Consider the following 26,618-nt stretch of genomic DNA (forward strand, 5'->3'; position numbering starts at 1 on the left):
ACATAAAATCACTAAGTAGGTTGAAGGCTTCTAGCCAGTCACTCAATAATCAATCTGGTGTGACAGTAGAAGATAGAAAAAGGAAAGCTGAAGTCTTAAATTTCATTTGTAAGAAATTGCTTGCCCAGGAGGATCATACAAACATATGTCATTTGACCACTGCACAGACTCACATACGGAGGTGTCTCTGGCATAGAGGAGCAACTGAAAGTACTGTATGGCATTAGCCTCTTATTTATTTATCATGAATCTCTCACCTAGTCCAAAGTCCCAAGTGATTGGAAAAAAGTGCAGGCGACTCCTGCATATAAGAAAGGTAAAAGAACGGACATGCATAATTACAGATCAATATCCTTAATACTGATTAGCTGCAGAATTCTTGAACACAGTCCGAGATAGAATATAATAAATTTCATTGAGACAGAAATGCTTTTGTCCACAAATCAGCAAGGGTTTAGAAAGCATTGCTCATACAAAACTCAGCCTAGCTCTTTTCTCACTTCATATCCCGCAAACTATGGAAAATGTCAACAGGCAGATAACATATTCCTAGGTTTCTGAGAATCGTTTGACATGGTGCCCCATTGCACACTGTTAATGAAGGTATAAACTTACGGAATACATTCCTGGATATGAGAGTAGTTTGAAGACTTTTTAAGTGATAGAACCCTCAAGAGTGCCCCAGAGAATTGTGACAGGGCTGCTCTTGTTCTCTATACACATAAATGATCTGATGGACAGAGTGAGCAACAATCTGCAGCTGTTTGCTAATGAAGCTGCGGCATACAGGAGGATGTTATCGTTGAGTGACTGTAGGACAATACAATGTGGCTTAGACAAGATTTCTACTTGACATGATGAATGAAAGCTAGCTCTAAATTTAGAAAAAAATGTAAGTTTATGCAGATGAATATGAAAAATAATCCCATAATGTTCAAATACAACATTAGTAATGTGCTGCTTTACACAGTCACGTTGATGAAATATCTAGGCAGAATGTTACAAAGAAATGGAATGAGTACGGAATGATTGTAGTGGAGAAAGTGAATGGTTGACTTCAGTTTATACACTGAAGCACCAAAGAACTGGTATAGGCATGAATATTCAAATACATAGATATGTAAAAAGACAGAATATGGCACTGCAGTTGGCAACACCTATATAAAACAGCAAGGGTCTGGCGCAGTTGATAGATTGGTTACTGCTGCTATAATGGCAGGTTATCAAAATTTAAATGTGTTTGAATGTGGTGTTATAGTTGGCGCTCGAGCGATGGAACACAGGATATCTGAGGTAGCGATAGAGTGGGGATTTTCCCATATGACCATTTCACAAGTGTACTGTGAATATCAGGAATCTGATAAAATATCAAATCTCTGTCATTGCTACAGCCAGAAAAAGATCCTGCAAGAACGACACCAACTGCAACTGAAGAGAATTGTTCAATGAGACAGAAGTGCAACCCTTCTGCAAACTGCTGCAGACTTCAATGCTGGGCCATCAAAAAGTGTCAGTGTGTGAAATATTCAATACAGCATTGATGACTGCACGACATAAAGCCTTACACCTCACCTGGGCCTATCAACATTGATATTGGACTGTTGATGACTGGAAACAAGTTGCCTGGTGAGACGAGTCTTGTTTCGAATCGTATCGAGCAGATGGATGTATACGGTTATGGAGACAACCTCTTCAATCCATGGACCCTGCATGTCAGCAGAAGACTGTTCAAGAGGGTGGAGGCTGTGTAATGCTGTGGTGTGAGTGCAGTTGGAGTCATATGGGACCCCAACACATCTACATACGACTCTGACAGGAGACATGTACGTAAGTATCCAGTCTCATCACCTGCATCCATTCATGTCCATTGTGCATTCCGAAGGACTTGGCCAGCTCCAGCAGAACAATGCGACATCCCACATGTCCAGAGTTGCTACAGAGTAGCTCCAGGAATACTCTTCTGAGTTTGAACACTTCCTCTGACCACCAAACTGCCCAGACATGAACATTATTCAGCATATTAGGGATGCCTAGCAAAATGCTGTTCAGAAGACATCTCCAACCCCTCGTACTCTTACAGATTTATGGGGCAGCCTTGCAGGATTCATGGTACCTATTCTCTCCAGCAATACTTCATACATTATTCGAGTCCACGCTATGTCGTGTTGCACCACTTATGCGTGCTCAGAGGGGCCCTACACAATATTAGGCAGGTCCACCAGTTTCTTTGGCTCTTCAGTGTAGAACACTAGTGCAAACCATTCTTGAGTACTGCTCGAGTATTTGGCATTAGTTTTGTTACCAGCAGGTACAATCAACACGAAATATTACAGAAATGCCTCAGAACCTCAAATGGGAATCTGTGGAGGGAAGGAGACATTCTTTTCAAGGAACAGATTTGAGAATATTTAGAGAACCAGCATTTGAAACTGACTGCAAAACAATTCTACGGCTGACAATGTACATTTCACACAAGGAGCATGTGGCGCCGATAGTTTGTATCGACCACAAAACTTAATATCTGTGAACTCTAAGTGCTCTGTCGAGCCTCCATCTTAACTTTACTTTAGTCAGTTCTTTGTTATACTTAATTCTGTATGGACACAGTGTCAAGCATAAATACGTACGAGCTACGACATATATGGGAATTAAGTTTTCTATATCCCGATTGCCGAACCCATACCCATAGTGGTGACCCCGCAGTTTGTTCACGTAGATGTGGAATCATAATTCCACTCACCGAGTTTCGTCATTTCTTCGCCAACAGCGTATTCATCATTTACAAAGTGATTCGTGTTCTTAACCAACGAAGTGTGCTAACCTATTAATTTTCAACAGTCGACAACTACATCGTTAGAGCAAACAATGGACTCAGGCTTCACGCCACCGGATTATGCCCATCTGACAGTGAAATGTGAACTGAATAATACCCCGAATTGTGTCTCTTCTAATCGAATGTTTCAAGAACAAAGTGATCTCCATTTGAACACGTATTTAGCCAACCACTGGCATGCTACTTCAGTTACTGTCGGGCCACATGCAATGCCGACATTACTACAAACCGCGCCAGATCCATTCCCCACAAGTGGTGTTCCAGTTGTGTCTAATTTACATGCACAATTCAGTGTTTCGCATAACATGGACCCCTTACCCCTTACCTCACCTCAGTGGCCCGCCACATTCATCACAGGCATGTTAAGCATCAGATAGTTTTCATGCGGGTGGCGGTCTCCACACCTGCCCCCCCTTCACTTGCAGGGGTCCTCCTTTCTGGTCACTCAACCGCCTGCTACTCCCACAGCATCGTCTGTGTCTGCAGCGCCGGTCTGTCGCCCTGTTGCGGAAGCGGGTTGTTTCCATCCAGCACTTGTCACTCACGGTCTAGTTTCCGGGCCCCCCCTCGTGTGCCGTCTATCCGCCCATTTCAACAGTACCGTCCGTGCCTGCCGCACCGTGTTTTCGTGACACACAGTCAAGTATGCCAGCTGCCGCTACTATGGATTCGCTCGTGTAGTTTCAATCCGGACCTACCGTGCTCGCCTCTGACTTAACCTCAGTTTAGCCGCTACCCCACAAGACACTGAAGCCGCCGTCATCACACCCTCCTAGCAGCCTGCCGAAGCTACCGCCTTTGTACGAGAACAACCCAGCATCGTGGTTCATGCTCGTCAAGCATCTGTTCAAGTTACATCATGTGTCTGATGACAACTCAAAGTTTCTCTGCCTCGTCACACACCTCCATGACCACTCGGATTTGATTTGTGACCTGCTCATTTCACCACCACCTGCACCAAAATACAAATTTGCAAAGAAGACTACAATGGAATGACTTGGCTGCTCGCCAAAGGTTTAATAATCGATATTCTCTATGAGGAGCACCTGGGGGAATGCACCCCCTCACAACTCTGGTGCCGCCTTCGATTGCTCCTGAACGAGCATACCATGGCTATTTACCAGAACAAATCAATGAGAACAAGCAGCCCCTACTGTTGTCGTTTCCACCTCCTCCTCCCCTTGTCACCCTTTCTGCTGGTATCACAAAATGTTAGGCGATGACGCCAGGAAGTGCAGGTTGCCATGCCAACAGCCAAACGCCGACCGCAGAAAGTAAGAGACGCCGAGTCCTGCGAGGAACCTAACAGGCATCCTCTTACATTACACTCCATTCACTCGTCCACCCGGCCGAGTGGTTGTCTATGTGACTGACATTGCATCAAGTCTAGCTTTCCTGGTCAACATTGGTGCTGAAGTGTCGATCATACCAACTTCGATGGCTCCAAACGCTTCTTCACAGATGAAGTAACTTCTACGAGCAGTCGACGTTACCTACCTCAGGCTCAGTAAAGGTGACCACAACTCCTTCTCTATGTTTTCTGTGGACTTTCTACAATGCCAACATCGATGAACGGATCCTTGGTATGGATTTTTTGTCTCATTATGAACTACCTCCGAACGTCGTACAGGGTTCAGTGCTCCACCATCCTACGAACACTCTCATACCGTGCACACGCTCCTATTTCCAATGCTATCTTTTAAACGCAACATACAATATCATACGCGAGTGCTCCGCCCTTGCAGGCAACATTGTGACCTGTGTTACAGACCTACTGTCAGAATACGACTTGGCAACGCAATTCCGCCAGGACAACGAGAAGTCATTTCTGAAAGTATTTGTATGGAGTGTAGCTGTGTATGGAAGTGAAACATGTGACAATAAATAGTTTGGACAAGAAGATAATAGAAGCTTTCGAAATGTGGTGCTACAGAAGATTGGATGGGTAGATCACATAACTGATGAGGAAGTATTGAATAGAATTGGGGAGAACAGAAGTTTGTGGCACAACTTGACCAGAAGAAGGGATCGGTTGGTAGGACATGTTCTGAGGCATCAAGGGATCACAAATTTAGTACTGGAGGGCAGCGTGGAGGGTAAAAATCATAGAGGGAGACCAAGAGATGAATACACTAAGCAGAGTCAGAAGGATGTAGGTTGTAGTAGGTACTGGGAGATGAAGAAGCTTGTGCAGGATAGAGTAGCATGGAGAGCTGCATCAAACCAATCTAAGGACTGAAGACCACAACAACAACAACAACAACGAGAAGCTGAAACAATGAATCACATCTACTTACAGCGATCTCGTCGTGGCTCATATCTTGCTTCTGCAACTGCAGTCCATGGTGCCACCACCTAAACAAGATTGCTCGCCCGAGCCTAGCTCGAACTCTCACCAGGTTAGTCCACAAAATTTACTTGCGTGTGACATTCCAAACCCCCATCGCGCTTGCCTCATCCAGTGCCGTGTGTTTCAAATAGTGCTGCTAATGACAGTTGCACGCGCATTATGACCAAGCCCACCTCTCAAACAGCTACCTCGCGTGTTAATAAACATTCCCCCTCTCTCACTCACCAGCCACATGACCCAGCGGCCATTGTGGGCCCACGTGTGACGCCAGCACTGCTCTCATCCGCACTGGTTGTCCAGTGTATGGTTAACAGCGGACAGTCGCTACCCGTTCCCCTTCGCTAGGTGCTGTGTGCGCACCCACCCCCTCCATAAAAGCACACACTGTGCTCCCGTAAGAGACATGTCACTTTCATGTTACCTTTCCCCACTCGTACTAACAGCTACACCTCATCATGCCCTACTCGTCCGAAGACGTTAACCAATCTCAAGCGCAGTTCTCAGTTTCTTCCGTCACTGATGGAACAAAACACAAGATAGTTACCACTGCCTGTCCTCCTACTAGGCATAAGGTCCGACTCCTCAACCCTATCAAGTTGTGCATGGCCCAGCAGGAGATTAATGAACTTTTGGCGGCAGGTGTTCTGCAACCTTCAGACAGCAACTGGTCTTCACTAATCCACCTCGTCCCCAAACACGACGGATCTTTTTGAACGTACGGTGACTACAGATGCTTAAATGCTTGTACTGTCATGGACAATTATCCTGTGCCAAACATCAATGACTTCACTCATATGTTAGCGGGCACCACAATTTTCAGTGTTATTAACTGTAAACACGCCTACCACCAGATTCCCATGGCGCCTGGAGATATTCCTAAGACAGCTATTATCACGCTGCCCAGTTTATTCCAATACCACTTCATACCGTTCGGCCTAAAGAATGCGCACAAACTCTATCTTGTGACAGTTCGAGTTTTGCTTTGGTTATCTGGACGACATTCTCATTTTCAGCAGCTTGGCGGAGGAACATGAAAATCATCCATCTGCAGTCCTCCAGACCTTGATCTCCAACGGTGTAGAGGTTAACAAAGACAAGTTTCAGTTGCGCCACGCGTCAGTCTCCTTCCCAGGTTACACTGTCTCCACAGACGGAATACAGCCTCCCAAAGCTTGTGTACAGGCTATCATGTCTCTGTCGCCCCCAGTTACTTACAAAGAGCTACACCATTTCCTTGGCACCATCAGTTACTATCGTCGCCATCTGCCTTCCGCTGCCTCTGTTCAGGTACCCCTGACGGATGCGCTATCAGGCAAACAAACCTCTGGTATCAAACCCGTCTCTTGTACTGCTCTGATGCTAGAGGCCTTCAAGGCTCTGAAGAGTTCTTTAGCTCACACTGTGACACTTGCCCACCCGACCCTTCGGCCAAGTTATTCATCACTACAGACACCAGCGACATCGCGGTGGGAGCAGTGTTGCAACAATGCAAGGGTGACATGGTTTCTCCCCTTCATTTCTTCTCCAAGAAACTATCTACGGCTCAGAGAAAATATTCTGCATTCAATAGAGAGCTCCTTGCTGTTCACGAGGCAATCAAACATTTCCACCCCGACGTCGAGGGAAGTTCGTTTTTCGTCCTCACCGGTGACAAACCACAGGCAGAGACATTCTGCAACACACCTGAGAATCCACCCCCTCGACGTTACTGCCACTTTGACCTGGTTTCTCAATACACAACAGACGTCTGTTCCATCAAGGGTGCAGATAACGTCGCTGCAGATTTCTTCTCGCAGATCAGTGCTGTTTCCCGCATCGTTGATAGCCCACCCGGGCATTCGAGCCACCACACGTCTCGTGTCAGAATGTTTTGTTTGGAAGAATATCAAACAGGACTGACAAACATGGGCACGCACCTGTGTCGCTTGCCAGCGCAACAAGATCAGCCGCCACACCTCCCCGCCTCTGGGCAAGTTCGACATTCCTGCAGGATGATTCCGTCACATACATATTGATCTGATCAGGCCTATTACTCCTTCGGAGGGCCATAGATATATCTTATCAACTATCAACTGTTTGTCTCACTGGGTCGAAGCTGTCCCTCTCCCTAACATTACCACCGAGTCAGTACCCAGGCTTTCATTTGCTCGTGGATCGCTTGTTTCGGTTGCCCAACCACTATCACTACCAGTCAGGGTCAACAGCTCAAATCCTCCCTTTTCACCATCCTCTGCAAAACGGTATTAAAAAAATACACACTACCGCCTATCACCCACAAAGCAATGGGTTGGTGGAGAGATGGCACCGCACCCTCAAGATGGCCCTTCGATGCCATGATTGTCTCTGGTCAGAAGCTCTCCTGTGGGTGCTACATGGTCTATGCTCATCCTATAAACCTGACCTACAGGGGACTATATCTGAATTGGTTTTCGGTGAGAATCCAGTACTACCAGGGGAACTTATTCTTCCCCAGGGTAGCGAGGATCTTCCCCCCTCGACAGATTTCATTAGCTGGATGTGCACGAATTTACAACAAATGCATTTGCATCTGCCCATCAGTCACTCACCGCCTGAGACTTACGTACCCACTGCACCCTCTGACTGCTCCCACATCATGTTTCGTGATGATGCGGTTAAGGCAGCCTCTTCAACCTCCTTATCTTGGCCCCTACAAGGTCCTGCAGCATGGGGATACGACTTTTGATATCATGATTAAAGACCACACACAGACAGCTTCTCTGCATCACCTGAAATTGGCTTTTGTCAACCCTGCTGGTCTCACACTGCCGCCGTCGGACTCTGCAGATGATCCATCCTTGATCAAGAATGGAAACATGCTCCCATCAATGTCACCGCACACCTCTTCAGCCGAAGACTGTTCACGACCGTTCGCTGGTTTCCCGACCTCGCCCCTGTTTCACCCTGCGCATGTTTAGCACCTTCACCTCCAACGACGGAGACACACACACCAACTATCAGTCTTGCAGCGTGCCACCACACCACGTGAATGAAATTTCTATAGTGACATTCAACGACCAAGTGCTCATTTTTTTGACAGATACTGAGATCTTGCCATCGGACGGTCCCTTACATGTCAACACTGCACACAACCTCACACTCCCGCACGAGTGTGACAGAGCATCTCTACGTGCTTTCATTTCTATGGACAGCTTGATCCACTTAAGGGCCACACACGCCTCCATCACGACGTCGACCGCCTCGCCTGCTTACTCCTAGGCCGCCTGCCATCTCATCCGGCCATGGTGGCTGACCGACTACGAAATGGACCTGCCTCTCGCCACTCCACCTGCACAACCCACCTAGTTCTGGATGAAAGTACCTGTGGTGAGCCGGCCTACACGCATGAATTCTACCAATGTCGATGCCCGCACGCCCTCACTCTTGGACATCTGTAGTACTCTGTACTGCAGGGGAGGGGGAGGTGGGGGGTTGGGGGGGAAGGAGAGGCTGTGTGGTGTCGATAGTTCATATCAACCATCAATTATCTGTTAACTCTAAGTGCTCTGTCGAGCCTCCGTCTTAACTTTACTTTAGTCAGTTCTTTGCTTTACTTCTTTCTGTATGCACACAGTGTCAAGTGTAAATATATATGAGCCACAACATATATGGGAATTAAGTTTTCTATATCCCAATCACCGATCCCGTCCCCATAAGCACAAAGGTAAGATGAGACAAATTAGGACTTGTATGGAGACATACAGACAATCACTTCTTCCTCGTTCTATTTGCAAGTGGAACAGGAAAGGTAAAGACCAGTACCTGTGGATGAACAGCTCATGTGGGGGCAGGTATGGGGAACATATAATCAACATATGATGCACGTGCACTGTTACAGTGACTGCTTGCAGACTGGTTCCAAGGGAGAGAAAGGAAAAGTGCCAGGGAGGGGGAGGGGTTCATAGCTTATGAAAACTGCCACCACTCCTATAGCTCTGTCTCCACTAAGGTTGTCCTTTCTGTGGAAAATAATATAGCCATATATCTCAGGAGTATCATGGAATTTAAAATAGGTCTCCTGAAGGCATATACACATGATGTAGCTTCTTCATATATGTCCTGAACCCATTCAAAGTTCCACTGAAGTATGGAAGTCATCTTAACAGAGGGTAATCCTCTGTCTTTCCCCCCTGTTGTTCCTCACTGGTGTGTGGTGTGAGTGCAGTGGAGGGGCAGAAGGCTACTTGAAGGACTCACCAGTGCCCTCAGGCAGACGTCAATGCCCGTACCATCAACCTTTTTCTTTTTTTGTCTGATATTTCATTTCTTATAAAATGTGTTAGCTGTCCGATGTCTTTTCTCAGTTTTTCTATTCTGATCTGTAGCCTGTGTTGCCATGCTGGTTTTGTGGGTTTCTTTTGTGTGTTGGTTGGTTCTGATCTCTGTCCAGTGTGTATATTTAGTGTAGTGAGTGCTCCTATATAAACCAGTAGTTGTAACTCTTCCAGAGTTGTATTTTCATTTATTTTGTTGTGTATGATTGTGTTGATAGTTGTTATTGTTGTTTCGACTTGTGGGTTATTTGGGGATCTAAGTAAGAATTGTCTAATGTCTGTATTTGTGTCTTTGTATTCTATATATTTCAGCTGAAATTTTTCTTCTATATCTAACATGTGTGTCACTTCGTGTTCTATTTGTGCTTGTTCTGGTGGCTGTCTTAAGATTTTGTTTTCCTCTGATTGTTTAATTGATGCATGTTGTTCTTTGTTGGTTTGCTCTGAGATGTTTGAGTCCATTACTGCATTTTCTACTTCTTCTGATTGCACATTATTTTGTTCCAGTATTTGTTGTACTTGTTGTTTGATGTTTTCTAATTCTGACTGGGGTATTCTGTTATTTTTTATTATTACACGAATCTGATCAGCTAGTCGTTGTTATGTTAAAAATTTTAATTCTGGGTATCTGGTAATAAATGTTGTGTATACTTGTGATCTGTATCCAGTTGTGATGGTTCCTAATTTTGTTGCTTGGTAGTAACAGAACATGAGGTGTCGGTTAACTTCATCTCACCATCTTATCCTCTGTCTTTGTTTTCCTTCTAGAGTGGTTGCAGGAAGCCTATCCTGCAAAACACCTCTATTTGAATTTAAATCATTTTCCATGTGTCTAGCAGTATCGTTACCATTGTGGACGGGCATACGGTTCAAGCGTCGTCCCCAACCAAGACAGTGCTTGTCCGAGGATTCATTAGTTCTGTCCTGAACCAACTAATCACACTAAAAGGGGGGTTAGCCCTATTAGTGGTTTGTTCTTTTCGTGGCGTTTAATGACTGGCAGAACATACCAGAGGCCTATTCTCTTCCCGGGCCTCCACGGGGTTTTTTATTACTATTATTATTCTTTATTTTCTCAGACGTAATGTCTGGTTAAAAATGGAAAGTGGCACGGACCTTGCTCAAGCGTGACTTCCTTTTGACTGTACGGTATATGTTACATTGCATTTAGGAACTTTCGGGTAATTGAACATGTATCAATAATTACAGATTTCTGTACTTGTATACATAAGTTTGGATGTAGCTGTATTGCGTTGATGTACTGGTGGATATTGTGTGGTATGACTGCTGTGGTTGATAGCATAATCAGTATAATGTCAACTTTATCCTGATGCCACATGTCCTTGACTTCCTCAGCCAGTTGGATGTATTTTTCAATTTTTTCTCCTGTTTTCTTCTCTATATTTGTTGTATTGGGTATGGATATTTCAATTAGTTGTGTTAATTTCTTCTTTTTATTGATGAGTATGAAGTCAGGTTTGTTATGTGGTGTTTTTATATCTGTTATAATGGTTCTGTTCCAGTATAATTTGTATTCATCATTCTCCAGAACATTTTGTGGTGCATACTTGTATGTGGGAACGTGTTGTTTTATTAGTTTATGTCGTATGGCAAGTTGTTGATGTACTATTTTTGCTACATTGTCATGTCTTCTGGGGTATTCTGTATTTGCTAGTATTGTACATCCGCTTGTGATGCGATCTACTGTTTGTATTTGTTGTTTGCAAAGTCTGCATTTATCTGTTGTGGTATTAGGATCTTTAATAATATGCTTGCTGTAATATCTGGTGTTTATATTTTGATCCTGTATTGCAATCATGAATCCTTCCATCTCACTGTATATATTGCCTTTTCTTAGCCATGTGTTGGATGCGTCTTGATCGATGTGTGGCTGTGTTAGATGATACGGGTGCTTGCCATGTAGTGTCTTCTTTTTCCAATTTACTTTTTTCGTATCTGTTGATGATATGTGATCTAAAGGGTTGTAGAAGTGGTTATGAAATTGCAGTGGTGTAGCAGATGTATTTATATGAGTGATTGCTTTGTGTATTTTGCTGGTTTGTGCTAATCCTATAAAGAATTTTCTTAAATTGTCTACCTGTCCATAATGTAGGTTTTTTATGTTGATAAATCCCCTTCCTCCCTCCTTTCTGCTTAATGTGAATCTTTCTGTTGCTGAATGTATGTGATGTATTCTATATTTGTGACATTGTGATCGTGTAAGTGTATTGAGTGCTTCTAGGTCTGTGTTACTCCATTTCACTACTCCAAATGAGTAGGTCAATATTGGTATAGCATAAGTATTTATAGCTTTTGTCTTGTTTCTTGGGGTCAATTCTGTTTTCAGTATTTTTGTTAGTCTTTGTCTATATTTTTCTTTTAGTTCTTCTTTAATATTTGTATTACCTATTCCTATTTTTTGTCTGTATCCTAGATATTTATAGGCATCTGTTTTTTTCATCGCTTCTATGCAGTTGCTTCTTGTTTAGTGTGTTATCCCTTGACTTATTATTATTATTATTATTATTATTATTATTACCTCTTGTATAATTCTGATTTTTCACTTTGGTGTAGGTTCTTGTTGTGGTCTTTGTTTAAAGCATCAGGAGTGTCTACAAAGGATAATAATTCTTCTACGGTTTTCCATCCACTACATAATATATCTTTCCTAGTGTAGATGGGTAATCATCTAATTAGAATTTGAACTAACCCCTCTTCCTCCATGGGCATGTCTAAGTACTTCACCCGTGTCAAATGCCAGTCGAAATACTTTCGCACCATACCCCACAAACTGTTGCAATACTTTGGGTCCCACAAGTTGGATATTAGTTTTTCCTGGGCGCTTGCTGAACATTACTTCTTTTAAACTTCTTCTGGGTGTGGGCCCAAGACGAAAAGTTTTCGATGTTTACTGTACCTCACTCTGAGGCCTCTCCTAATAGATACCCCAGCACAAATTCAGTCTTTTTTTGAATCTTCCCAAGTCTTGGGCAAGGCTTGATTGGACCTTTTCAAAAAATGAGTAGGATGTACTTCCCCATCCATAGAGTATTAGGCTGTGTTGGCGAGCACGTGTGGAATCAGCAATAGTGAACAGCATGGATGCCGGTGACGCCGAATGTTGGTTTCAGCATCGGCGACTGTTGCAATGTGTGTGAGAGCTGTGTACTATCCACACCAAATCATCTTAGTTGAGGTATTCTCGGCGTAACTCTTCTTAGTCTAAAGGCTGAGGTCTTCTCTCTGTTCTTTTGACGTTAGTACTTTCTTACGTCTTTTACTGTGTTGCATTCGAAACCTTCTTCCATTTAGTTTCTTGGGCTCAATTCAATTACACGAAAAAGTTCTCGTATCTTGTTATGCCTGGTTGCTATGGCAACTCAAAATATTTCCTTCCCTTTTCCATCTTAAAATTCCCATTTTCTTCAGGCCCTGTCACTTATGTGGCCACGTTCTAATGGTTTCGGCAACAAGAGCAGCGGTGCAAAACTGGATTGCAAATTTCTCACTACAACTGACTTACTTGAAATGTTTAGCCGATCTTCTTCTCTGAATATGCGGCTGTGTCAATCTCCACAACTTCTTCTCCGAAGAAATAATGCTGGTTAAAGGAATTAAAAAATACTATCCCTCTCACTTGAAATAACTCGGTACTCTTATACTTTCAGTTAAGTTCAGGCATATTTCCATGCCCATTAGCTTTCCCATAAACATTCAAATTCTTGCTAGTCAACTATGCCGATACCCATCAGATACAATTCTCAACTTTTCCTCCTATTATTGGTTGTGGATTATCGATAATCAAGCTTGGTTCTTCTAGCAACAACCATTCTTTTGTTGGTATTTTATGCATGAAATTCACATACCTATTATAAACCAGGCCATAATCACATTGTGGTGAGTTTCGTAACCGCCAGAAATTCAAAAACAGGTCTTCCTTCTCGCATGTCTAACAGCAAGATTAATTAAGAGTCTCTAGACAAATCATTTTTCATTTGTTCATAACAATTACAATCATTACACCATTAAAGAATAAAGTGTGCTTGCTCCTTGTATATCACACACAGCATCTATGGCGCGGACAGCAAACACTTGCCTGTGCCGATTGACCGCCACAATTGCAGCATTCTCCCAATACATATCCATCCTGCACACATAAAAACCAGTGGTGCGGTAGACACATCTCCACTCTCTCACACTCATGCTTAAAATATCGAGTGTTCGAGACAGTGGAAGACTGAGTGTCTCTAGAATTTACCCCGAAATTCTCGAGGCACTACAATAGGTAGGACAACTACCATGGTGCATTGTTCATTTACAGTTTGGTTAATATCCTAAGGAGCATGAATACCATCAGATGATGAGTGTTTACTGTCAAGGCCATGTAGAAGCCATGCACTCATGTGAGCCAGTGTTAACTCTGGCTGACAGAGAATGTGAATATTCATTTGGCTAGCTGGTCAAATCACGCAATATCCAGATTTGTGTGGCATTTGGGATTTACGGTGGGCTAATGTTGGAGTGCATTGGAATGTGAAGGAAGACATACTCATTACCAAGGTTGCGGTCGAGCATGCCTGACCACCACAAGACAGGATTACCATAATGCGCACCAGGCACACCCCCTTCACATCTGTGCCTGTCATCCAAGAACACAAAATGGACTCCCTGCTACTTTCTTTGTCATTTTGCATCACTGATCGCAGACCAGCAGCAGCATGACTAGATAATTACTGTTCCATGTGTAGGCTACCATTAACACCATGACACTAATGCCTGAACTTCAAGCAGTGCCCTGACAGGAAAGCTGAACTGCTGATGAATGGCACTGCATTGTGTTCATTGATGAATCACAGTTCTGTACTACCCTGGATGACCATTGTCGGTGAATATGACAGAGACCAGGGAGAGGAGGGTGAGGGTGGGGGTGAGGGTGGAGGTGGAGGTGAGAGTGGGGGTGGGGTTGAGTGTGGGGTTGAGGGTGGAGATGGGGGTGGGGTACCATTCTGCTAATGTTTTGGAGAGTCACAGCGGTGTTATCCCAGCACCATGGTATGGAGGGCCATTGCGAATGACTTCGGATCATAGTTAATAGTAACTGAGGAAAGTCTGATGGCACGATAGTAAATTCACAGATATCATACATCCTCATGTGGTACCTCTCATGAGATAGTATCATGATCCCAGTTTTCAAACAGGAAAGTCCTCACCCACAAAAGTTAAATGTCTTCATGAACTGTCTGAATGACGTTTGCGGTATTCCCATGGCTGGAAAGACTTCCAGATCTGTCCACAATAGAACACATGTGGGATAAGCTTGGATGTCAGCTCTGTCCCAGTATCAGTATCCAGTATGTTAAGTGCTAGTTAGAATAAAAATGTGCCAGCTTACCTCAGGAAAGGATACACCAGCTTTATGACATCATTCACAGCGGAATTGGTGCAAGCATCCTTACCAAGGGACTGCAACTTTATACTGATAAGTGGGATCATGCTGATCAGGTGTTTGTTAGTTTGACTCAATTTTATAACCACTGAAATAACATCAGATACCCTCTCAACCTGTGAAAATTCATTTTATTTCCCTCTCCATTTCTGGGTGCTTCACTTTTTTCCTTGTAACAGCACATTAGTTTAATGTGATGTTCAGTTCAAAAGATTGATATCAAAACCCGAAGAACCAGTACTTCAGCCACAACTGAGAAGTGAAGCCCTGTGGTGGTAGCAGATATACCGAGCAACGAACTCAGGCACGCAAGACAGGGCAAGCTGGGCAATGAAGAAGTGGCAAACAAACACTTCCTCAACTTTTGTTGTCTTTTGTTATAATTGATTCTATCAGCGACTGACTGAGAGACAGTCACTAAGTCACGGTGCTAATAGAGACTAATATTGTATTACTGTCAAGACATTTGCACAACAGTGTAGAGTTGCAGTTTCAATTTGTCTAACATGATAATATCTATTTCTTTTACCAAACAAAAAATGCAGAAATGGAGGAAATACCAATAAATGAGCTTAGTTACTCAATTACTACATTGTAAGACAGTGCCTTTACAATGATCTGCCCAGATGGCTGTGCACATTGAAGAACCACTGTTGGGCCATGGAAGTGCACAGGTCCAAGATTGAACTGGCCTGGTGGATTAATGATAAGCGCCAGTGTGCTGGTCAGCATGGATGTGGTTTGTAAGTGGTTTCCCACAAAGTGAATAGTGGACTGGTACCCTACTCCCACCTCAGTTAACGATTTGTTAATAGAAATTAGACAACTTTCAGTCACTTTCACATGAATCATACAACAAGCAGACTGATGCGTACACATATTCTGTCTCACGGGGCAACAGTACTGTGAAAGGAAGGGCAAATGACCACCCCTTTAACTAACTATGCCAAATCTGTAAATAACCATGCCGACCTGTGCTGATGTGGGACAAAAATCAGATGTTAAAGAAAGAAGAAGAAGAAGAAGAAAAAAAAGGCAATAGTTTGACGTTGCAATTCCTGACAAACTAAAAAGCTTACTCCAGGTATAATGCAATGGATTCTAAATTCCTGTATTGGGGAAAAATAAATAACATGCCAACTTTTCTATGAAAAATTGAAGCATGATTCTGGCGCCTGTAAGTACAAACAAAATATAGCAACTGATCAAATCAGTTTTTAACCAGTATGTTTCTCTATTAAAGTACATATCAAGTCACTCCCTAAGCACTTCTTCAAGAGGAGGTCTATTTAAACGTGCTGAGTGAATAAATCTGTTAAAACTTGTTATTATGTGACACTCTTTTTTGCTCAGATGATAATTGGTAAGATGCAAGATAAATAAATACTGTATTAATTTCTAGTTATCAGTTCATAACATAAAATATTTATTTTAAATGAAGACAAATTTCTGTGTAAAAGATAAAGTGACAGTTATTTACTATTTGTTATTAATATACAAACAAAAAACTTAACCAAGTCCTTGTCACATTCTAATACAGTACCTGTAGAATGGAAACGACTAAGAATGCCTCTGCAACGAGGATCCCATGCAAGTGGTGTAGGGCTTCGATGTGGCGCATACAGGTGCTTACTGTCAGCTGGCAGTTCCAGATAAACATTTGAAAGCTTGCTATTCACAGATCGGGTCAAAGGACGATATGCAAAAGCTGTGCAGTAAGCAGTCAGACTTGTGCGCTGGTAGAAGTCTTGGATTTTCTTCCTAAATGAAAAGAATATGATATGATATATTCTGAAGAATTAAAATACCTTTATTCTATATGTTGGCATGTGGGGTCATAAACAGCAGTGTTCAGAGGAGTCAATGGAGTCAATACAAGAGTTTGCTGGAGTACAGCAGAAAGAATGTCAATATCTATCAAATCCACAAATAAAGCTGATTACAATGTCTGTTTTATTTTGAAGTTCTTAATTGTTCAATTTTTATTATTATCACAAAATTTCGATCCTTTTAGTTATCATGCCATGCATTTGGGCCTAAAAATGATTTTATAAAATAAGTGAAAATTAGGTAGAGAATAAGTCTTTAACAACAGTCATGAACGAGGGGGGAAAATAATTATGGCATGTACATGTGAAGAAAAATGACTTCTTGAATGTGTTTGTTTTCTGAGAGTTTCAATAGGTTTCAAACTGTATACTCTACATACTAATTATGCTTACACAGTATGAAATTAAGATAACAAAATTAACAAGAATGAAAAGTAAAAGGCTGTCACTTCTTCAGTTATAGTAAGTGGCTGCTGTTTATCTCCATTACTACATCATTGACAATTATAAAGAATAACAGCTGTATATATGTTGTAATGAGAGAATTTATGTAACACTACACAACAACATAAATTTCTTTCCCTGCTACTGGGTTGAAAATACAGTTCTTGTAGTAATTCGTAAGCACTGAATACAGAACGGCAGTTGGATTTGCTCTAGTATGTCAGGAAAAAAGAGTTATGTACATGTAAAGGTTATTAAGGATAATGATATTAACAACACTGAATTGCAAATGTGAGAAATTTTACAGAAATTAATGTGCATACTTTGGGATGAAAACACTAAATATTATAATTAAGAAGTGAATTATAATGTTTCTTTACCTCGGAAATGAGTCAAGGACCCTTAGATACACTAAGGCTGACAATGGCTTGGTTTAACCCTTTAACTGCTCTGAATGTGTTAACGCACGCGCCTTTGTACCTGTCCCTGTGTGCTCTGAACATGTTTAGCGCGCCACCAGTCCTTCTACCTGGTACTCTGAATGTGTCTACACGTAGACACATGTTTAGCACGCCACCAGTCCTTCTACCTGGTGACAGACTGGTGGCGCGCATAAACACGTTCAGAGCACACAGGGACAGGTACAAAGGTGCGCGTGTTAAAACATCCAGAGCAGTTAAAGGGTTAAAAGTGTTTAGAGCTTCTTGATTTCCACCTGTGAACACCTGTTGCTCTCTGCAAAAATCAACGGTAATCCCCCATCACGTTCAGATTGAAGATTGGTATCTTGCTTCCATGGTGGACAACTCCTGGTAGAACCTTTCACCATTATTATCATTCACGGCTCCCATAGCTGATGCAAAGAAGATGAGATGCAAATGCAGGAAATGCATCCTTAGTGACATTCGGCAACCGAGATGCTGGAAGGCACTTAGCAACTTGTCGACAATTACCGCATAGCTACCTGCTCTGTGGTTCTCAAGAAGGCTGTGCATGACAAGCACAAATGCATCCCAAGCTGCTAGTTCTCGTTCTGTGAGCACCAATCTGAATTTTGGATCTGAATCAACTTTAGTATTTCTGGTCCAACAAAAACTCCTGCTTTCAATTTTGCGTCAGTTTTCATCTTTCCGAACTCGCCTTTTAGGTACTGAAAAGCTTGATTTGTTTTACCCACTGCTGCAACTAACTGTTTCATAAGACCAAGTTTGATGTGGAGTGGAGGTAGAAAATCTTATTACGTTGTACTGTCCGACTACAGTTAAATTTCTGGGAGGCCAGTTTTTCACTGTGTAGTGATTCCTGTCATCATGACTATTCCACAGGCAAAGAAAGCACATGTGCTTTGTACACCCAGCCTGCATTCCTAACAGAAGGGCTACAACCCTCAGATTGCCACAAATATTCCAATTATGCTCAGAGTACTTAATCAGCATCAAGCTGTAGATGTAGGTAACATGCACCAGTCCTCTGCAGTTAGTAGGCCTAGGTCAGTTGCAAAGCCTACCAGAAAGAAAAAGATTCTGCTGCTAGGTAGTTCACATGGTAGAGGTGTGGGTCAGCAGTTGCAGTAAGTCTTGGGGAGTGAGTACCAGGTCACCAGCATTGTGAAACCTAGTGCAGGGTTGGCTCAAGTGACTGACAGCACAGGGGAATTTTGTAGGAATTTCATGTAGGAGTATCAGGTAGTGATAGTGGGTGAAGCAGGGAACAGTCTTGACAGGGACAGGGAATATGATGTAGGTGGTGACCTGGTAAAGATGCTACTCAAACTGGTGGCACCAATGTGGATTTCATGCAACCGTTTTAGCGTCATGATCAGCCTCATCTTAATGTAGCCGTTAGGTGTGTTAACATGGGGCTGGGGAGGGCGCTGATGGCAGAGGGCATGGGTCACATCTCGGTGGTGCCAGTTGGGTCTATCAGTAGATCAGGTTTCACTAGGCATGGCCTGCACCTCAATAGGTATGGGAAGGGGAGGCTGACAAAGCTTATAGGTGACAGTGTAGTGGGTAGTGGTAGTGGTAATGGTAGTGGTAGTGGTGGTTATGTTGGGATCACTCATGGAAAAATTCCTGTAGTAGTTCGTGTTAGAGCTGCACCTTTTTAGATTGAAGTCACCTGATAGGTATACCTGCTCAAAGGAAGTCCTTTTAATTAAGGGCTCATCATCAGAGGATGTAATGATTCCTAGTAGAGAAGGAATTAGCATATTTCATCAAAATATAAGAGGTATTAAAAATAATGTTAGTGAACTGCTTATAGATGTTGACTCTGAAATTATTGGTATAACAGAGCACCACTTAAATAATTTGACAATTCAAGGCTTCCTTTACCAGGATACAGATTAGCTGGAGGTTTTTCAAGGAGTTCATTGTGGGGTGGAGAGTGGCTATGTATGTAAAAAATAGTATTCGATTTGAGTCTATATACGTATCACGGCATTTGTTCAAAGACTTAATGCTGTCATTTTTACTATTCGAATGGTATCTGAAGGGAGTGATCATTCGACAATAAAATTAGTCTGCTTATTTTCATTCACTTATGTTGTGTAGTGCTATATTTTGGGGTAACTCTTCCCATTCTAAATGGATATTTTTGGATCAGAAACAGGTGGTTCAGGCAATAACCGGTGTTAGTTCATGAACCTCTTGTCGACCCCTGTACGCGAGTCTGGATATTTTGACATTGGCCCCTCAATATATATATTCCTTACTGTCATTTCTTGTTAACAATATAAGCTTATTCCAAAGAAGAATAAGCAGCTTTCACTCAGTTAATACTCGGCAGAAATCAAACCTGCATTTGGATCGGACTTCCTTAACTCTTGTGCATAAAGGTGTGCAGTATACTGCTGCATTCATTTTCAATAAGCTACCACTCGAATTCAAAAATCTTAGCAGTAATCACGTGCTTTCAAATTGAAACTGAAGAGTTTCCTCATGGGTCACTCGTTCTATTCTGTCGAGGAGTTCCTTAAAAAATTACGCTGATTTTTGTTCTATTGTTGATTGTGTTTAGTTAAACTTATGAACTGACTTATTTTGGGTTCATAAACATTTATTATTATCTGTTATTACTTTTATATTGTAATTTCATTGTCTGACATGTTCCATGACCTTGGAGATTTGCTCCTCAATTTGGTCCTATGGAAATTGACGTGTAAATAAATAAATACTGTTCATTGTTTTGTAGGTTTCCTTCATTTCCATGGCACAAACAATAGCAATTGATGGTTTCTGGTTCTCATTGTGTAGTAATGCAGCTCTTAAACTGCTTGAGCTAGGGTCAATGAAAAAGTCTCCACTCTTTTGCTACATATTTGCTATCTAGTTCCTTTATGAGTGCTGTCACATCATGACAGAAGCAAACACCACGTTCAGCAACATAGTATGCTGCGAATTTCATGTGGCAGTCTTGAAAATCCATAACTGTAGCACCTCTCTCACGAAGTTCCACTCCTTCAGTCTGGAGTCCAACAGTTCAGACTTTTATTTTAACAGGGACAAATCATGAAACAGATCATCCAGTTCGGCCTGGCTGATGAAACACGACTTTTTAATGTCATTGTCAAGATGATTCATGTATTCCATAGCTACAGCATCAGTGTCATTACCTTCAGTATTACTTTCTTCACTATTCATTGCATTGAATGAAGGAGGAATTGGTACTGGGCAATGTGTACCATGGGCCACAGACTTTAGAACAGACTGCCAATCCAGATACACAATTTCTGAATTCTTGTTCTTGCTGTACCTGGATATATTAGTCAAGCAGAAATAGCAATCCAAGCGATGATCTTTCTGCTCCCGCCAAATCATGGTAACAGCAAAAGGCATTTGATTTCTCTTATTTTTTAATCACTCGGTCAGGCCGGAGTAACAGACAGTGCAACTGAGATGAGGAGTCCAGGATATTGTTTGATTCACATCCGACATAATTTTTGTAAGTTATACATAGCTCACTGGTGATGTTCTTGTGCTGCCATGATGTTGTATAAATTTATCTATTGTTTACTGAATCACCATATACCACATTACCAAATCATCTTATACAAAATCACTTAAAAGCACATTACTGCGACACCTGAATAATAAAACACAGAACCACACTAGCATGAACACATTCTCCAGACACCTCCAAATCAGGCTGATGGACAAACAGGAGAAATTGCACATAAACTAATTTTATGAAACATGTTGAAATCTGCCTGCATGCTGTAGTTTGCAGACAAGTTAGAACCTGTCGTGGACTAGTTAGAATTTGTCCAAGTCTTCCTGTTTGGTTTTACTACTGCAAATTTGTCTTTCCACAGACGCATAAAGCAGGGTAACCTTGATAATATACATACATTCACACACACACACACACACACACACACACACACACACACACACACAATCGTATATCAAACAAGGCTTGTTGATGAAGCTACATAGTAACCCATGTACAGACTTTTAATATCGTATGACTTTCAGCTGTAACTTTAAATCCAGATATCCTACAACATTTATGATTGCAAAATCAGAATCAGCACAGTGATTATAATCAACAACGTGAAAAAAAAAAAAGATGATGATGAAGAAGAAGAAGAAGAGTTCAGCTCCAAATTTCCTGATTTAAGTCTGCTAAATGCTTCTTTAACACCTCAGCACCAGAATACAAACAGCACTCTAAAACTTACAAAAGGTGCCAAAAATCTTCCACAGCTTAAAAAAGTATCTCAGTCCAAAATTTATATATAGCAGTTCAAACCTGAAAAAGTATCAGTTTCTCTCATTCACAGCAGCTTTATCAATTCACACTTTTATTATTACTATCATTAATCCCTAATAACAGTAGGTCAAAATTTTTTTTGGTGCCACATGATACAACTATTGGTTGGAATGAGTCAGAACACTGTTTGTTTTTAACTAATTCACCTGTCATCCATGTTGTGTCTGCTATGGTCGCATTTGGGTACTTGATTAGTATGCTTGTATCATCATGAAGGATTACAGAGTTTGGGTAATTCTTTCCATTCCTAGAAAGGTCATTTATACAATTATTTTATGTGCTCCCATTCTGAGTTAACTTTTCTTCAGTTTTGCTGTTTGCATATGTGACCATATGTTTTCTGCTGTGAAGCATCAATGCAAGGGGGAGGGGAAGGGGAGGGCTATAATGCCACATTCTAATTTTCCAAGTGGATTTTTTTTACTCACACAATTAAGGGAAAGAGGCCATTGCAGGTTCTGCATAGGACTATGGGTGAGCTACTCTACTGCATGCCATTGCTCAATTGAAAAAAACAAAGGAAGACTGAAAAGTGTCAGCAGTTAGATATTCTTTATTTACCTTTATGTTCACAGATGTGTGTTAATACTGGGTAACTAAATTAGCTATGTAGCATGCCTTAGTCATCAACTGATTTAAACAGCAACTGCTCTCTCTCTCTCTCTCTCTCTCTCTCTCTCTCTCTCACACACACACACACACACACACACACACACTAACTAATTAACTAACTAACTAACTAATGTCTGTTGTTGTTGTATATGATATCTGCTACAGTATATTTAAGATCGTTTATTAAGAGGTACAGTGTTTGCTACCACTGTAATGTTATGACATAATTATTAAATTTGGTGCCCAATAATTTTACTGTGCTACTATTTCTGTAACAGCTGTCGGCTGAAAACTCAGTTTTCCTTCCCCTCACATTGGTTTTGTAATTACTTTTTACTAATATTCCAGTTCATTACTGTTTTATTTTTGGAGTTTTATATTTTCTATACATGTCTTTCCTCTTTTAATAACTATAAGAACGTACATTAATAGAGGTATGCTTTAATTTTTGATTGTAGTCTTTTATCTGAAAAAGACAGAACATTCTCTTCTTAAAGAAATATATTTTAATCCCAAGTGTTATCCATCTACTGTCCTTTTTTCTGTTTAATTTTACCCACACACACTGTGGCGAAGAACTTTCATGGTCTTTGATGCAGCACTCTTTCTATTACTTTTATGTAAACATGCAACAAATGCCTCTATATATGCTCAAAAGTCTCTTGAAAAGCTACAATTATAACAAACATGAAAAAGTAAAAATATTGCATTTGTTTACACATACATTTATGACATCAACTGCACAATTTTCACACATATTTTCTGTTTACATCGGATTTATTGTTAACAATTAATCTGTCCATAACAATAGCACTGGTTTCAAGAAACAACACTGGCACACTTTCTTTTGCAAAAAATGAAGAATTTTGCAGGCATGGTCATCCACCAAGGTGTGAAAGTTGTTTTGTTTCCCAAAAGGTTTTAAAATATTATCTTAGTAACACTTCAAAAATAAATAACGACTGAATATAAAACTGTACTGGAAGGAGAAAAAGATAACACCTCACTGGATAGCTGAGCTAATGAGTGGTGAACAGAAATATAAATGAGACCAAAAATGAAGCTAAAATTTCAATGTCCTTATTTAGGCCTAATTACATAATAACATGTACATTTGTCCCAGCTGACTATAATGCCAACATAAAATCTAGCTCACATATTATATGCCTGACCAACTAGATCCTAAACCTCAACTTCTTCTCCTTTGAGGGGTAGACATATAAGCAAATTCATAGCATGGTCCACCGGATCACAAACAGCACCTTCATAACTATCCCAGAAGTCCAGCACAGCCTCTATCTCTACTCAAATTCCTAGGCCTGCTCCAAAGTATCTCCCACAAATCTATCTCCCTCCTCACCCCAATTATTTGCTCACAATCGTATTCCACATCCATCCTAAAATCTATAAACCTAAAGCACCCTAGATGCCCCATTGCAACAAGTTACTGTGCTCTCATGAATATAATCAGCACTAGTTGACCAGCATCGCCATGGAATTGCCCCCTAGTTACGTTCCTGTATCAAGAACATATATGCTGATTTCACTGCATCTTCATCATCCCCATACCTTCATCATCTTGCTTTGCACTGTTGACACAATCACACTTTATACCAACATCTCACATAGCTGTGGCATTGACTCAATGACTTGCTGACTCCAAAACCACCACAATCCTTATACATCTGACCAACTATGTATTACCCACAACTACTTCAATGGAAGATATGCAAACAAATACATAGCACAGTTATGGACACCAGTACAGCACCCTCCTATGTCAATGTCTTCATGGGCTATCTGGAGGAAACATCACAAGTACTTCCACTACCCCTGTTCACAAACTGAACAGAACAATACCTAGTTCCCCTGCCTCTGAGGGAAAAGAAGGGAGTCCTATGCAGTGTCACAACAGTATTGACACTAGCACCCATACTCCTACCCCAAGTACAATCACAGGTAATGTCTCATTTAGCTATGCTTTGTAATACAAGGTGTGATCAAAAAGCAAAGGAAATTTTTTAATTTCCCAGGCTTTATGCATCCAATTTTCAATCTTCCTTTTTTTTAACTTGTTGATACACATGTTCCTGATGTATGTTTGCATTTTAGAACTTTTGAATATTTAGTTTATTGTTGACAGTTGAAAAGGTTATACAGGTTTTTAAGTGCTTGGCAACTTTTTACTTTAGAGAAAGAAAGAAAGAAAGAAAGAAAGAGGGTCAAGAAGAAAATCAAGATGACTGCCCCAAGTGCCCTAGCACATCAATTAATGGTGATAACGTGGAAGCAGTAGAGCAGATGGTCCTGGAAAATCAGTGAATCACCATCAGAGAGCAGAGAGGTTGCATATCCTTTGGCTCATGCCAAGCAATTTTTAAGGATGTTTTGGGCATGAAGAATATAGCAGCAAAGTTTGTTCAAAAATTGTTGAATTTCAACAATAAATGACTTAGCTTAGCCACTGCTCAGGAATTCCTGAATGAAGTCGACAATGACCCAGAACTTCTAAAGTAGATTATAACAGGTAACAAAACCTGGGTGTATGGGTATGGTGTTGAAATCAAAGCCCACTCCTCCCAATGGAAACTGCCTAAGGGGGAAAAAAAGGAAGAAGAAGAAGAAGAAGAAGAAGAAGAAGAAGAAGTAGTTCGATTACATGTGGAGGTGTTTCTCACAGTCTCCTTCAATTACAATGGGACAGTAAATCATGAGTTCCTGCTTTATTGTCATATGGTCAATACAGAATTCTACCTGGAAATTAGGTGCCATTTATGTGAAGTGATCCAAAGAAAATGACCAGAACTGTGGCAAAAACACTTGTGGAAATTGTATCGTGACAATGCTCCAACTCATACCTCAATCCATGTTCATGTTTCCTAGCAAAAGATAAAACCATTATATTGCCTCAGCCACTCTATTTGCCGGATATGGCCATATGGCCAAATGTAACTTCTTACTATTCCCCAGGCTGAAGACAAGCATGAAAGGGCCTCACTTTCCCGCCATTGATGAGACAAAATAGAATCGCTGAAGGAGATGAACACCATAATAACAATTGAGTTCCAGAAGTACTTTCAAAATTGGTAAACGTGCTGGCACAAGTGTATTGTATCTGAGGAGGATTACTTTGAAGGGGACAAAGGTGACGATGATGAACAAATAAAGACTCTTTAAGAAAAAAAAATTCCAGTTACTTTTTGATCACACCTTGTACGTATATGCTAAAGTTGACCGACACTGTGTTTTAATTTACTGTTATTTAATACTTTTATCTTTCCTGTCGCAAGGATTTTGTCTTGATTTTATTTCTTTATTTCATGTGAGACAAGTGAGTGTTGAGGCCAACTGAGTTTCATCTGCTGCATATATTAAACTGGCTGCTGCTGGGCCTACGGCATTTCAGAGAATGAGGTCAATGACACCTCACAGGCCCTGTTCTTTGTTTTTTAACAATAATTATTTTTAACTGCTTTCTTGTGTGATGGAGAGACATTCATTAGAAATGCATACACACATGTAAATTAGCTTCAATGTTTTCTTACATGAAGAGAATATATTTACATTAGAAAAAAAACTGGACTGTATTTTTACATAACAGTGATGAAAGAGAGGTCGCTATTATATTTGTTCCCAAGTTTTTTTGCCTTTTCTGAAAAACAGACTGAACCTGGTATTTGACAAAAAGCGAGAGAAAGTCTGTATTTTGCTGTATGCTGGGCAAATGTACTGAAAAGATTTCAAGGAGAACTCAGGGAGTCAGAGGAGATGAGAGATTTTGTTGTTTGAATACAATTCATTTGTTCTAGTGCCCTCGCCATCACCTAAACGTCTGCTTCATAAAGTGTACTTTCATTTTGATTTTTTTATCCATACATACTGCAACATAGTTGAGATGATCACTTAAAATAAAAATAAGAAATTTGATTTTGAAAAAAAGTAGTCTGCTTGATGACCTTCTTGTTGATCCATAAACAGAGCAATAATAATCAAGATGGAATAGCTCAAAATCTTTTTAGAGTTCAAACACATGGGC

The 26,618-nt window shown here is 41.1% G+C and overlaps 1 protein-coding gene across 8 annotated transcripts in view; it reads right to left on the reverse strand.

Moving 5' to 3' along the window:
• Window positions 1–26,618, reverse strand: part of LOC126334718 (transmembrane protein 94) — a 461,078-nt gene that overhangs the window by 227,026 nt on the left and 207,434 nt on the right. For all 8 annotated transcript variants that reach the window (XM_049997238.1, XM_049997237.1, XM_049997233.1 and 5 more), the window contains one exon: window positions 16,465–16,682. In XM_049997238.1, coding sequence (XP_049853195.1) covers window positions 16,465–16,682 — 218 coding nt within the window. The remainder of the gene's footprint in view (window positions 1–16,464; window positions 16,683–26,618) is intronic.

The sequence above is a fragment of the Schistocerca gregaria genome, chromosome 2, assembly GCF_023897955.1.
Source record: "Schistocerca gregaria isolate iqSchGreg1 chromosome 2, iqSchGreg1.2, whole genome shotgun sequence".
In the NCBI taxonomy this organism is placed as follows: domain Eukaryota; kingdom Metazoa; phylum Arthropoda; class Insecta; order Orthoptera; family Acrididae; genus Schistocerca; species Schistocerca gregaria.